Below are 13825 nucleotides of genomic sequence, written 5' to 3'. Positions count from 1 at the left end.
AAAACTTATTTATTATGGTGAACAGTCGGACAACATGTGTGACCCTAAACTTTTAAACCTACTTTGTACTACCTTTTCTCTTATTATTTATTTCTGTATTTGACACGTTCTCCAGATCAAGATGAAAAAAATTTATGTTAAATTCTAGAATTTACTACTTTTTCTCTTATTATTTATTTCTATAGTTACCATGTTCTCCAGATCAAGAGGCAAAAAATAAAAATTTATTACATTCTAGAATTTTGTGCTAATGGTCAAAATTAATAACTATAAATAATCCAAATGACAGTTTTGACGTCTGAACGTATTGTAAGACTTTAGTCTAATTATTTGTTTGGATACTTGAATTTGTTTAGACCTGGTAGTGAGAACTATCTAGCACTGTCTAGGACAAAATAAGAAATAAAGGTGGGGAAACTTTGGTTTAAAAATATCTCTAGTAGAATTATCTCTCGGTAGTGAAGATAAGCAAACTTTGGACTTTTGAAGATGTAATAGATTGCATTCTATCACCTCTGTATCAAAGAGTCAATACTCCTAACTGTATCGTCCAAATAAAAATTAAATGTTTTGTAGCAGCTTTTATTTCATATTTCATTTAATTTTATTATCCCATAAAGTCTCCACAAAATAGATTTAACCTTATTTTTTAATCTACAGGTAACAATATTAACAAGTGGGTGATTTGTACAAGACTATATGACATTTTAAAGTTCTAGCTGAAATTCACATATTATATATGGAAAATATATGTGTAGGAAGTCGGATTATATGTTTAATTATATGGTTATTTTTTAATTATGTGGTTATTTCTTTTAATAATCAGTTGACTTTAGAACTTTAGTTTGAGTGGTAGCCACATCTGAAATTCACATATTCCAATTCCCTAGCAACAAAATACTTAACTGTTATTATTCAGGATTAAATAAATGTTTTCCTACTCTTCTACTTGAGGTTTTATGTACATGTATTAAATCTGCATTTCTATACAGAATGGAGATTGTAGTGATTATGAGGAATGCTGAGCAAATCAGTAAGAGGTGGCTAAGTTTGCATAGTTCATAGATTTAGAATTTAAATCCTAGCCAGAGAGTAAGTTCAGGTTTGTTGTATGTTGTTGTTGTTTTCCCCAATAACTCCCTTTATCACACATCAGAAGAGGAAGATATATGGCCTGAGTGATCTTGGGATGGGGATTAGATCTGTAGAAGAAAATAGGAGGAAGAGCTGAGGGGAATGTCCGATTGTAGAATCTATTTGGAAAATAATATTGATCTGTAGACTAAATATGACTGACCATATGCCTTTGTCACAGCTCAGCTCTAGAGGCATTTGTTGTTCCTACCTATACAAGGGGAAATTCTGATACTGTAGAATCAAAGTCCTTTAAAAGACCATTAAATATTCAAATATTATATAGAAATAGAGGTGTAGTTAAAGGAGAAATAATTTGGGGTCCACATTAAATCAATCTAATCTGTGCTTCTCTTTATTGTCAGACAGGCAAAAAGGACCCACTTTCTATTCTTTACATTGCATTAATCACTTGATGTCATGAATTTTTAATGTCTCATCTAAGAATTTAATTATGGGCTGAGGTGTGAAACATTGTGTTAGGTATCTTTTCTCCTCAGACTATCAAATAGGAAGAAAAGAAAAATGACGGTTATTCAAATAAATTAAAAGGGGCCATTTATGTAACCATCTACTAAAAATGTCTACTAAGAATGTTTACAAATGTTCACCGTTAGCGTGAAATTTTACCAGCCACAAAAGTTAATGCAAAGTTTTAGTTTTAATGCAAATCTCTTAATTACAGATTTGTTCATAGAGATAGCAAAAGGTTCAGCAAAGAGTAATGCATGATTATCTAAAGGGCATTATTAATTATCTTCTCTTACAAGGGGATTTTAATATAATTCAGGGGAACTCAGGAAAATAAATGAGTTATGGTGAATGTAGTCCACATAATCACAAAGATGAAATATTTTTTGTTTCTTCATATACAAATACATCTTCCATAAAATTCTTCTAACTAAGCCAACTTACAGATACTGTAATGCTTCAGAATGAATTAGTTTTTCAGGAAGACAGTATATCATCACCTTGAGAGTACAGTATGAATTGTGCTTAGGCAAGGTCTGCTTCCACTTACATTCACAAAGCTGTTGAGAATGTGCTTATCTGGAGATATCTAAGGTTCAAGGTTATTGCTGCACTTGGTATGAATGTCTGTCCTGAGGATTTTTAGTATACCCTTTCTATATCTAACAGTTCACTCACCACACATCAAATCCATCCCTTTATTTAAACATATTAGGAATTTGGTAACTGCTTAAATTTAGTAATTAAAGCAGAAGTCAAGGTCCAATAGTGATGGTGGGTTGTTGCCTGTATCAGAATTCTCTTTTTCAGGTATTGAGGGAAGCAGGAAGATAGTTGTGAAAGAAAAGTGCTCAGAGGAGCAGAGGTTTTATTCATAAGCAGTCTGCTATGTGTGCACCTAGCACTGAAAAATTTCCCTGCAAACAACTAAATGGATAAAGTGCTATGCATTAATATTCTTTCTCCCTGTGTGTGTTTGTGTGTGTATGTGTATGTGCATGTGTCTGTGTATGTAGTTTGGGATAGGAACTGTTGATAGTTTTGCTTCTTGAGTCTTTTTTGTAAAGGATAATAACCAGAGCAACAAAGCATTTTTATCAGGTAATGGTTTTGCTAATTCTCAGAGAATGTAATTTATCCTAATGGGAATTGTGGAGAATTAGAGGTCCTGTGACATTTCCTAACTCAAAATACTATGATGTTGTGATGTGCATAGTTTACATCAGGAATTCTTTCTGTTCTGTGTATGATCATTTCTGGATTGTTTTTAATCCAGAAGGTTCAAATTCCTGACCATCTGAGACTTCCATGGCTTTTTGCATAGAATTTTTATTTTGTTAAGAATCGATGGCTGCGTTAGAATCAGTTTATTGTGACTACAGAGTTTCTACTTTTTCTCTTCTAATTTTAGTGGCAGTTAAGATTTTTTACTTTTTTGCTTCATCATAGGGTAAGACATATAAAAAAGAATCATGAAATTACTAAAAAGAAAGAAAGGTTCTTAAAATTGTCATGTAAAATTATGGGTAAATTTATTGACCTATTTTAGTTACTTGGCACCCTTGACAGAAAGAAGCAAAGAATTAGCAGTTTAGCAATGTCATGACAATATTCAGGCATATCTGAGGTATGGTCTAGAAGCTTTTGTAGCCACTCAAATTTATCTAAAAAGTCTTTACAATGGGGACTGTAACTTCCCACTCCTTTAAGTGTGGTCTGTGCACAGTGACTTCCTTGCAGAGAGTACAGTATGGACAGGGGGAGAAAAAGGGAGTAACTTTACAGTGAAGAAACCTTGACAGACAGTACCTTAACCAGGTAATCAAGGTCAGCATCAACAGTGATGAATCATATTGATAGCGTGGACCCTTGATATGATGCTGTTAAAATATTTGTTGACCTTCGTGGTCTTCCTTCAAAATCCCCATAACCTGAGTGTAATCATGAGAAAAACACCAGATAAACCCCTATTTTAGTTCATTAGCAAAAGCCTTACACAATGTACCTAAGTGTGGTTTTGAACAAAAATCTATCATCCCCTGTCAGATAAAGACAGAATGGCTGAATCTGTCTCACTATTGCCGCAGTTTGAATTAAATCGTCAATTGTTGACATTGACTGCTCTTATAAAAATGACTGATAGAGGAAAAATGGGTTAACAACAGCTTAAAACTCTAAAAATAATAGCATTAGGAAATAGATGACTATCAAAGTATAGTAGGTATAAAAATCAAGCCTAGATCTCCAAAGAGCTAGTAGCTTAGCCTTGAAAAGGAAACTGCCTGATATTTCATGACAATATTGTTTACCTTGGTAAAGCTATTTGATTAGTTAGTATGATTTTTATACCAAATTGCAATCAAGTTATGTCACATTAAAAGATAAATTACAAAATAAAAAGGGTTTATCAAAGTACATCTTACTGGCTTTTTGATGCCATTTTATCTGCCAGACAAAGTAGAAACCTGTTGTAGCAAATAAAAACTTGAGGCTTTCTTTTCCATGTGAAGTCCTACAGGAAAAAACAATTAGGCTGTTTTTATTTTAAATACACATTTTTATTTTTGAAACTCTGCCTGATTTAATTGGTTTGTAGGAAAGTATGCTCTGGATACATATTTTATATGGAACAAGATGACTTCTAAGTTCTAGCATATACTGTAAATTGAAGATTTAAGAAAATTCCATAGTACAGAAACCAAGAGCAATGTGCATCACTGCATTGTGTATTTCTGGTTTCCTCATAAACTGTGGATGGGCTTTTGCTGGAGATGTTTGCATTTGATTGTTGCATTTGATTGCATAGTTTTAAACTATGCTTTTGCTCTTCTTTTTTCCTAGACCCTTTCTGTAATATGCAGGAAAAACTTATCCATTTATTCTTTACGTAATATTGCCCTTGAGGGACAATGTGAGCGCTTTCCATCTATTAATCTGAGTAAACGGAGTTTATTTTAACAGATGTTCAATGGCAGACACCTTCTCGAAACCAAAGGTCTTCGTTAAGAACTGAAAGGCATACACTTTACACATCATATCATGATCTTTGTCCTTCTCTATTCTAGTGCACTGACAGGCAGAATTCACCAGTTACATCACCAGGATCCTCTCCCCTTGCACAGAGAAGAAAGCCGCATCCAGATCCTCTCCAGATCCCACATCTAAGCCTGCCACCAGTGCCTCCTCGCCTGGACTTAATTCAGAAAGGCATAGTTCGGTCTCCCTGTGGCAGCCCCACTGGTTCACCAAAGGTAAACTGATTTTATTAGAAACACACAGAATGTAAGTGACAATTATTGATTGCTCAGGTTCCTTTGAATTCCATTACTTGTATTTCTTGGGCTCTCAATTGTTGATGTAGAACTCTGACATGTTCCTCATTTTGTTTGTGGTGAGCCCACTGTCCTCTTTTTGCTTTATTACTATAAAAGTTGCACAATTACTCAGAGAGAGTATATGTCTGGAATAGTTCCCTGATTTGTAAAAATGCAGAGGAGAGTCAGTATAGTTATTCTGTAAAATGGACTTTGAAAAATCATTATATGTATTAAAATAAATTGCATGCTTTTATTGAATGATATTTGACACTCATTTTCATAGTGTCCTGACAAGAAAAATATGATGGGGGTATATTTGCATAAGGGCTTTAAGATATGTGTTTCAGGGTGACTCACCTTCACCTGAAGGAATTAATTGCAAAGAATTACAGTATTTGCAAAGTAATTATATTACTCCTTAATATTAAAGATATAATTCTAACTGTGTAAATCTAAGCCCGCAGTTTATTTTAGTTTTGTGGAATTCTTTTTCCAAATTTGATTACGGCATATTTTGCTTTATCAAATATACGATTTAAAAACTTAATTCCACTTGGTAATATGCTTTAGAGTCTAAAATGAGTCAGAAGCACGACATTTTAGTAGTGTTTGATCTCAGTTACAATTAAGATCACATTAAGATTTTTAGGTTTTAAGATCAGATTAAGACTTTTTTGGATGGTGTTTAGTCAGAATGGTGTAAACATAGAATTATGTAAACACATTCCCTTTTTCTGTACGATTTTCTAACCATAAAAACACAAAATCATTCATCAGATGAACCATGTAAATAAAAATAAAATCATAAAAAGCACATAGATTCAATTCAAGTGCATATATGTTCATATTTCCATATAAGAATTAGACCAATATTTTTCCATTTTAAGGATCCATAAAAATCCAAGTAAGTTTTATAAATAATGCCGCTCTATTACTTGTGATTTTCCACTCTTCTGGTAATAACTATAAAAGACAAGATCAGAGCAAGTTTTCCCCTTACTAGTTGCTTTATGTTGCAGTGGAAACACAAAAATGGCAGAACCTATACTTTCAGTCCCTCAGAGATATTACAAATCAAGTTGCTCTTTGAAAAAGTAAAACAACAACAACTTTGATAGTTTTTTTTATGTCTCCTAAATTGTGTAAAAGTGTAAATAAATAAACGACTAAATATTATTTTACTGTCAACCAGTCAAAATCATCATATAATTTTGATGCCCTGCTACTTTTTCCTGTGTAGTGTTTATAGTCCTTAACATTTGAGTTTATGTATTCATCTTCTACAAAAAAAAAGTTCTAATGAGATATATTTACACAAGATTTTCATTAATTTTTAAAAATGTCATTAATTGATGATAAAAAGAAACATTAAAAGATGACACAGAAATCTAATAAAACTTCATTATGGCTTAGAAAACAAAGGCAATGGTAGACGAGTCCAGAAATCATGTTTCCCTGCATCAATAGTACAACTTCTAACTTATTTATTTTTCTATTGTATCTCTTCAGTCTTCTCCTTGCATGGTGAGAAAGCAAGATAAACCACTCCCCGCACCTCCTCCTCCCTTACGAGATCCTCCTCCGCCTCCACCTGAGAGACCTCCCCCAATCCCACCTGACAATAGACTGAGTCGTCACTTCCATCACGCGGAAAGTGTGCCTTCTAGAGACCAGCCAATGCCTCTTGAAGCCTGGTGCCCTCGGGAGGTGTTTGGGAGTAATCAGTCGGTGGTGGGATGTCGACTCTTAGGGGATGGCTCTCCAAAGCCTGGAATCACAGCAAGTTCAAATGTGAATGGAAGACACAGTAGAGTGGGCTCTGACCCCGTGCTTATGCGGAAACACAGACGCCATGATTTGCCTTTAGAAGGAGCCAAGGTAAGAAATAAGCAAAGCAGAAGCTAACCAGGCTGCTCAAACTCTTCTGATAGGAGGTAGTGTGAAAGGTGGGGCAATGGTTTTTTGTTTTTGGGGGATTTTTGCCTGGTGTGGCACTTCCCTGAAGGTCTTTAATTATCTCCAAGTTATAAATAATCAGGAGCTCATTAAAACTTGAACTTAAAAGAAGTCAGGAAGAAGGTTCAGAGTAATGATTTAATTTTAATGTGAAGAGACTAGACACTTTGCCAAAGATTTATTTCACCTCCTCTTATTTCATCTGCCAAAACTTTTTCCTATTAATAACTTGTTGGTGGGAGAATCAGCACTATTGTTTTTTTTAAGCTGTCCTGGTTCTATCTAATCTGAAAAACAGTTGAATAATTATAGCGTGTCGTAAATCAGTCATTGGAATGGTTGCCAAGGACAGATGCCTTATGCATCCAGGTAAAATGAACTTCTCCCTTACGTAAAAACACCACTTCCAATCACTCTCACAAAGCAGGTTCTTTATCCATAAAACTGAAAGGCTGTCACACATATTGAGCTCTAGCTTGAAAGATATCACCACTGTCATTTAAATACCCAGGAAAAAATTTAAGTGTACAGGGAACCAGAGAGGCAGCAGCAGAAATCAATGAGTTTAGAATTCTTGGTATTCTTGATAGTTTCTGGTGTTTGCCTCCCTCCATGGTATTTTTGGCTGTGAGATCAGATGCTTGCCATCTTCCCTCAGCTGAAGGAGGCTTTGCCTCTTTTGAAGACTAATATTAAATTGATTCCTCTCTATTGACCTTTGTTGTTTTAGGACAGCAATCAATTCCTTCAAAATAACGGTTTGCAGTTGGTGAGTTAACCATATATTCAAGAACAAAAAGTGTGAAGTACGACACACATTCAGCTTCTGTGTGGTGTATGCATGTGTGTGCACACACGTGTTTGTGTGTCATCGTTGGGTGATAATGGAAAGTTCATATGGTAATATTTAACCTCAGTGATATTCTAGGGTCTCCAGGATAGGAAGACTCCAATGTCTAGTGTGGCATTCAGAAGAAAGGGGAAGAGTGGGGGGGGGGGGGAGGGGGTTTGCCATGACTCTGCCAGTGACTCACCTTGGTGAGTTCAGTCTCTCATCTGTCTTAGATATGAAGATCTCTAAAAGTTTCATTGAAGGTTATCTAAACATGTAAATGGAAGAAAAAGTACCTACAAAAGCATTTTTAGTAATGTTCTCTGAAAATGGAATGCTTATCAAGCTCAAATGTATATTTCCACAACCTGGAATTCCATAACCTGGAATCTGGATTGGAGGGACCGGCTGGTTTTTTTCATTTTTTGTTTTTTAGGTTTTTTGCATAATTTCTTTTTCCTTTCAACCTCTATTACTTTTCATTCATACATGATCATGCTTGTCTTGAGAAGTGTCAGAACAGGCTCTGACGTGAATTGAATGGTTATATCTCAGCAACATATTACAATTTATTTCTTGAATGGATTGTGGAAATACTTATAATTATCTTAGCCAATTCAGTGAAGATCTCTTATTTCAGGGTTATTTTACATGATATGTTATACAGTTTTAGCACGAATATAAACCTGTCCTTCTAAGCCCTAGAACACTGGATGTTAATTTTGTATGGAAGGTTACCATTTTTTAAATTGAGGTTATAATTTCTTAGGCTATAGGTATGAAATTTTACTTTATTAATTATAGGTATGAAATATTAATAGTGACTTCAGTTATGAAGATTCCTTTAAATGTTTTCTATCCGAACTTTCATGTCCTGATCATTGATACATGTTACTGTCCCAGAGAACATTGAGTAAATTGCAAAATATCTCTTACAGAAAGCTGGATTTTAATCTTGTTTAGTTCTGGCTAAATAACCCTCATTAAGATTCTTTAAGGTCTAATCTCATATGTTGTGTGTATTACTAATGCAGTGCTTATACTCTCTAAGCTAATTTCATGTTACAACTAGACATGAAGTGTTTTTTTTTAATTTTTTTTTTTAACGTTTTAGTTATTTTTGAGACAGGGAGAGACAGAGCATGAACAGGAGAGGGTCAGACAGAGGGAGACACAGAATCTGAAACAGGCTCCAGGCTCTGAGCTGTCAGCACAGAGCCCGACGTGGGGCTCGAACTCACGGACTGCCAAGATCATGACCTGAGCCGAAGTCAGCCGCTTAACCGACTGAGCCACCCAGGCGCCCCTAGACATGAAGTTTTAACCAAAATGAGACTTATAAGATTTATGACTTCAGTCTAGTTGTTCAACTTCTAAGGTGGATTATAAAGAAGGATTTATATGTAGTTAATGTAATAAATGCTATGAACTAGATGTCTCCTCTTTTTCTCTGTTATTGTCTTTACGAAGGAACTTCAGTAGACTGCAAGGTACATCATTATTTACATAAAGTAGAAAAAGCCTCACTCCTCTCTTTTCACTCCGGAGGAGTAAGAGGCTGGCTTCAACTAACTAACATCTGACAGAAGACTGAGTCCATCCTGGGACTTGTGCTTCTCAGTTTCTTTGATCCTGCCTTGGACTTTTCTCACCTTGTTAATCTTTGCATGTCCTCCATCCAAACTGACTTAATTTCACATTTCTAAGTGTGTTCTTTGTGCGAGACCCTTCTGATGTTCAAGGATGACCAGAATCCCAGTGTTCTCTTCCCTTTCAAATTTAACAATGTTTTGTAGCAGAGGAACTGTTCAGCCCCTTTCAGGCAGAAGGAAAATGATAAGGATAAAGCAAACCCGATAGCTGCATTTCAACATTACTAAAAATCTTATCAATACAGATCAACCAGGCCCTGGAATCAGAACTGAATTTTACTTCCTGCTCTAGAATTTGCTGGCTTTGTGGATGCAAACAACTTCCTACACCTTTTTCCCAAGTCCACTTATTTTTCTTACCTTTTTTTGTAATGAATAGATTTGTTTAGAACATAAAAAGTATTTATTTTTTTTTTAATTTTAAATTCTAGTATAGTGTTAATACAGTGTAATATTAGCTTCAGGTGTACAATATAGTGATTCAACACTTCCATGCACCAGCTGGTGCTCATCGCTACAAGTGCACTCCTTAGTCCCCATCATGTCTTTCCCCCATCTCCCCACCCCCCTCCCCTCTGGTAACCATCAGTTTGTTCTCTTTAGTTAAGAGTCTGTTTCTTGCTATGTCTCTCTTATTTTTCTTACTTTATGAAGTGGAAGAATAATAGTACCTAGTATCTTGGGAAAATAATCACTCTCCAAATATCTAAATCTTCATACACCTCAGGTCTGGAATAAAACCAAAAGTAACAACTAGACACGAAGTAGCAGTATAAGTTGTAACACTCGGCATCCTCATTCAAAATAGTTGTCCTTTCTTTTTTATAAATTTAAAACCAAAACCATCATCTCTGTCTCTCTCTCCTCTCATTTTATTTAGCATAATTCCTAATGAGCACTTGGTAAGCACTTGATTGTTAAGTTAGTACAGTACTGAAGCTGATGATAGAAGCAAGAGAGCGTATGCGTGCTGGGTTTGTGTGGGTGAGGGCAGGGCAGGAGAGGGCTTGGAGGAAGAGAACACCCGTGACATACAAGGAAGAAAAACAGTTGTTTTGTTGGTGTTTTTTTTTTAATTTGTTTTCATGTAATTTATTTTTGATAGAGAGAGAGAGAGAGAGTACAAGCAGGGGAAGGTCAGAGAGAGAGGGAGACACAGAATCCGAAGCAGGCTCCAGGCTCTGAGCTGTCAGCACAGAGCCTGATGCAGGGCTCGATCCCATGAACTGCGAGATCATGACCTGAGCCAAAAGTTGGACACTTAACTGACTGAGTCACCCAGGTGCCCTCCACCTTTTTTTTTTTTTTTTTTTTTTTTTAAAAAAACAGTTTTTAATGTGTTTTTCCAGCACTGGCCTTCAGCCAAAGGTAGAATATAATCTCCTTGTTTAAAATAGGATTTCTTTTCCTCCTGTTTTTAATGAGAATGGTAAATGTTACAATGTATCCTCGCCCTCCATACCTATTACCTAGTATGCAGTTTTTAGAACATTTTATCATGGGAATAAAGGGCATGGGGATCTAGATATCTAGAAGTTGATGTACCTTCACATAACCCATCAGTCTCCCCAATTAATTGTAAGCAAATGCATTCTTGTGTGAAATAGGAGCAACTATCCTTTAGACTTATTTTCATTAGAGGTAATACTTCAAATTAAATATCATCTTCCCATTTTAAAGAAACCCAAATAAGCACCAAATGTTTACATTAGAATTAAGTGTACCTGTGGAATACCTACCTTAAGGGAATTCATAAAATGGACACCCTGTACATGAAGTGACACCTCGCTTTCCTTCATCATGTGTCCTCTGTCCCTGTGCCACTTCCCATCATCCACTAGAGGCATTTGCCCTTTTGATTTGCATCTTTGCTTGGCAAATGGTAAGGACAGCAAGAATAAATTCTACTGCATTTCCTACCTGTACAGAGCTGTTAGGGAAAGAGCTGTCCAGCTCATCGTTAAAATGAAGTGTAAGAATTCCCTGTGACTTTCATCGACTCCCTATCCCCCCACCCCTACCTTGCGTGATCAGATTAGCTAAAGTAATCCTTTACTTTTAACATGAAGCTGCAAGCTAAGAATTACTAGGTTTATTTATCTTGTATTATTGGTAAGAGATTTCTTTCCTATAGTACTGTTTCCTTTCTCTGAAATTCTTGCGTTCTAGAAACCTGTCCCTTAATAGGACACCTGTCCCTTAATAAGTATTTTGTTGGCTAGATACTTACTGTTGTTGGTTTGTTTTAATTAGCTGAGGTGAAAATATTTGCATTAAAATGCTTTAAAACATCATTGGAAACTTGAGATTTATCTACTTAGATCTAGATGCTAACGTGTTAAGCTATCTTTATTGGTTTCTCTCGAAAGGTTAAGAATACTGCTGTTTCTAATGTGATAAAAACTATCTCTGACTTGTTATGTTACTTCAAGTGACATTATTCTAAAATGACCCTGTGTACAATAATCTTTTGAAGATGCTGCTAGATAAATGCATCGAAAGATTCCCCTTTTTTTGAGATTGTGGCTTTTGCTCTTTTGGTGGAGAGGCACATGTTTATGTGAATGACCTCAAACATATCTCTAAATCTCAAGGGCTGTCTATCAAGAAATAAGTCCTCTATGTTCACTGGCTTCATTGCCAATCTGATGGTGTAGAAGGACAAACTATAGTGATATTTTTGGGGTAGATTTTGTGTGGGTTTACATGTGTGGGATAGGGAAAAGGGGTTGTGTTTGGGGTTTTGTACAGATAAAAAGGTTTGTCTTAATTGTGCTACGATTATCACAAATGTGTTCCCTGAATCTCAAGGATCTCAAACACCTTAAGCTTAATATTTAGACAACAGTTGAATCATAAGACATTTCGGACTTCCAAGATTAGTAACAAATGCTGTCTTGAGGCATATAGAAAAATATTAATCTAGGATAACCTAGAATTTATAGTAAGTTGTGTGATAACTCAGATTAAACTTCTTCCATAAGCCCAAACTTACCTTAATGTCTCCTCATTCTTCAACCTCCTTTAGCTGTAAGAGTACTTAGGATGTTCAAGACAGCATGGGAAATACAAAATGAATAAAGCACAGTGTAGTGTGGTGAGAATGAGACAGGTGTATGATTAACTAAAAGATAAGGCGTAAGAGAAGTGTTCAGAAAATACAATATGGGATCCTCAAGAAGAAAAAAAAAATCAAATTGAGATGCAGTGTAAAAGAAGGAATAAAGAAAGCTGTACACAAAGAAGGTCACTGGCTATAGACATGAAAAGATTAGTAGGTGTTTTTATAGACACGACAGGAAGGAACCGCATGAGTTAGAGAAAATATGCATAGCGAAGGAAGTCCATTTTCAATGGATAGAATAGAGAGAGAATAGGCAGGGTAGGTGAAATTATGACAGTGTAGATTCTAACCAATAATACGGAGTCTTGAATTCTATACTATGTTATCTTTAATTTGTTAGGAAAGAGGTCTTAAAGGTTTTTTTGTTGTTTTTGTTTGTTTTTCTATTTTTTTGGCAGAGGAGTAATAGTATAAGAATATTTATGTTGGTAGTAATTTCAGTGGAATTGCGGTAGATTTGGGACAGAGGAAAAAGTTGTTTCCTCAGTTGAATAAAGAAGGCCTGAATCTGTGGGGTTTCAGTGCGAACTGCTTCAGTCGATGGCTATCCATCCGCACATTTGAGGAATTACTGTTTTCTCCTATTTTTAAACAGGCTTTTCAAATCTCCAGAGAACATAAAATATTTATTTTTAGCCCAACTTGTAATTTATTGCACTCCCTCAGCTCCTTTAGCGGCAGCTAAAATGATTAAGTCTAGTGAAGTGGGTACAGGTGGGAACATGGAATTCAGAATGAAACCGTGTTTAGGATCTGTTTTATCATAGTGTAACTATAATAGCGCATCGAATGAGGGAGCCGCGCAAAGGAGACATTGGAACTCTAGCACAGGTCCTAGTTTTTAGAGTGAAACTTCAATGCCATAAGATTTAGATTGTGTAACTTTGAAATGCAAATATTGATGTATTTCAAATGTATTCTTTAAACCATGTTTCTTATTTTAAGTTGATAGAGAAGGTATGGGCTTTTCAATTTTGCATTCTAAAGCTTCAGCAGCATTTTAGAAATGTGGGGGGAGGAAAAGAAATTGGTAGGTCATTGATGGGGCTTTAGGTCTATTCAGGTTACATTATAGCCTTTTGCTCCAACTTAAGCCTATCTTTTAAATATGAATGCGTAAGAGTTGAGGTGAGCGCCCCATGATAAAACACTAATAATTACTTAAAGATTTTAAAATAGGTTTAATCTTTTTTGTATGTGTGTGAATATGTCTATATGAAGTTATTTTCTCTTTTTTTAATTGCTTTCATTTCAAGTTCTCGGATTAGTCACAAGCACGGTTGCTCAATCCCTGTAGTGTAACTGAGAAACCTGGGAATCAGAATTTCTGATTCTGAGT

At 35.5% G+C, this 13825-nt stretch overlaps 1 protein-coding gene across 8 annotated transcripts in view; it reads left to right on the top strand.

Moving 5' to 3' along the window:
- CBLB (Cbl proto-oncogene B) overlaps window positions 1-13825 on the top strand; it is a 221157-nt gene that overhangs the window by 161478 nt on the left and 45854 nt on the right. For all 8 annotated transcript variants that reach the window (XM_042956253.1, XM_015544975.2, XM_007098582.3 and 5 more), the window contains 2 exons: window positions 4671-4856; window positions 6432-6800. In XM_042956253.1, the coding sequence (XP_042812187.1) occupies window positions 4671-4856; window positions 6432-6800 (555 nt within the window). The remainder of the gene's footprint in view (window positions 1-4670; window positions 4857-6431; window positions 6801-13825) is intronic.

This window comes from Panthera tigris, chromosome C2 (assembly GCF_018350195.1).
Source record: "Panthera tigris isolate Pti1 chromosome C2, P.tigris_Pti1_mat1.1, whole genome shotgun sequence".
Lineage (NCBI taxonomy): Eukaryota > Metazoa > Chordata > Mammalia > Carnivora > Felidae > Panthera > Panthera tigris.
The sequence above is the reverse complement of the archived record's forward strand: the minus strand, read 5'-3'. Positions and strand labels throughout refer to the sequence as shown.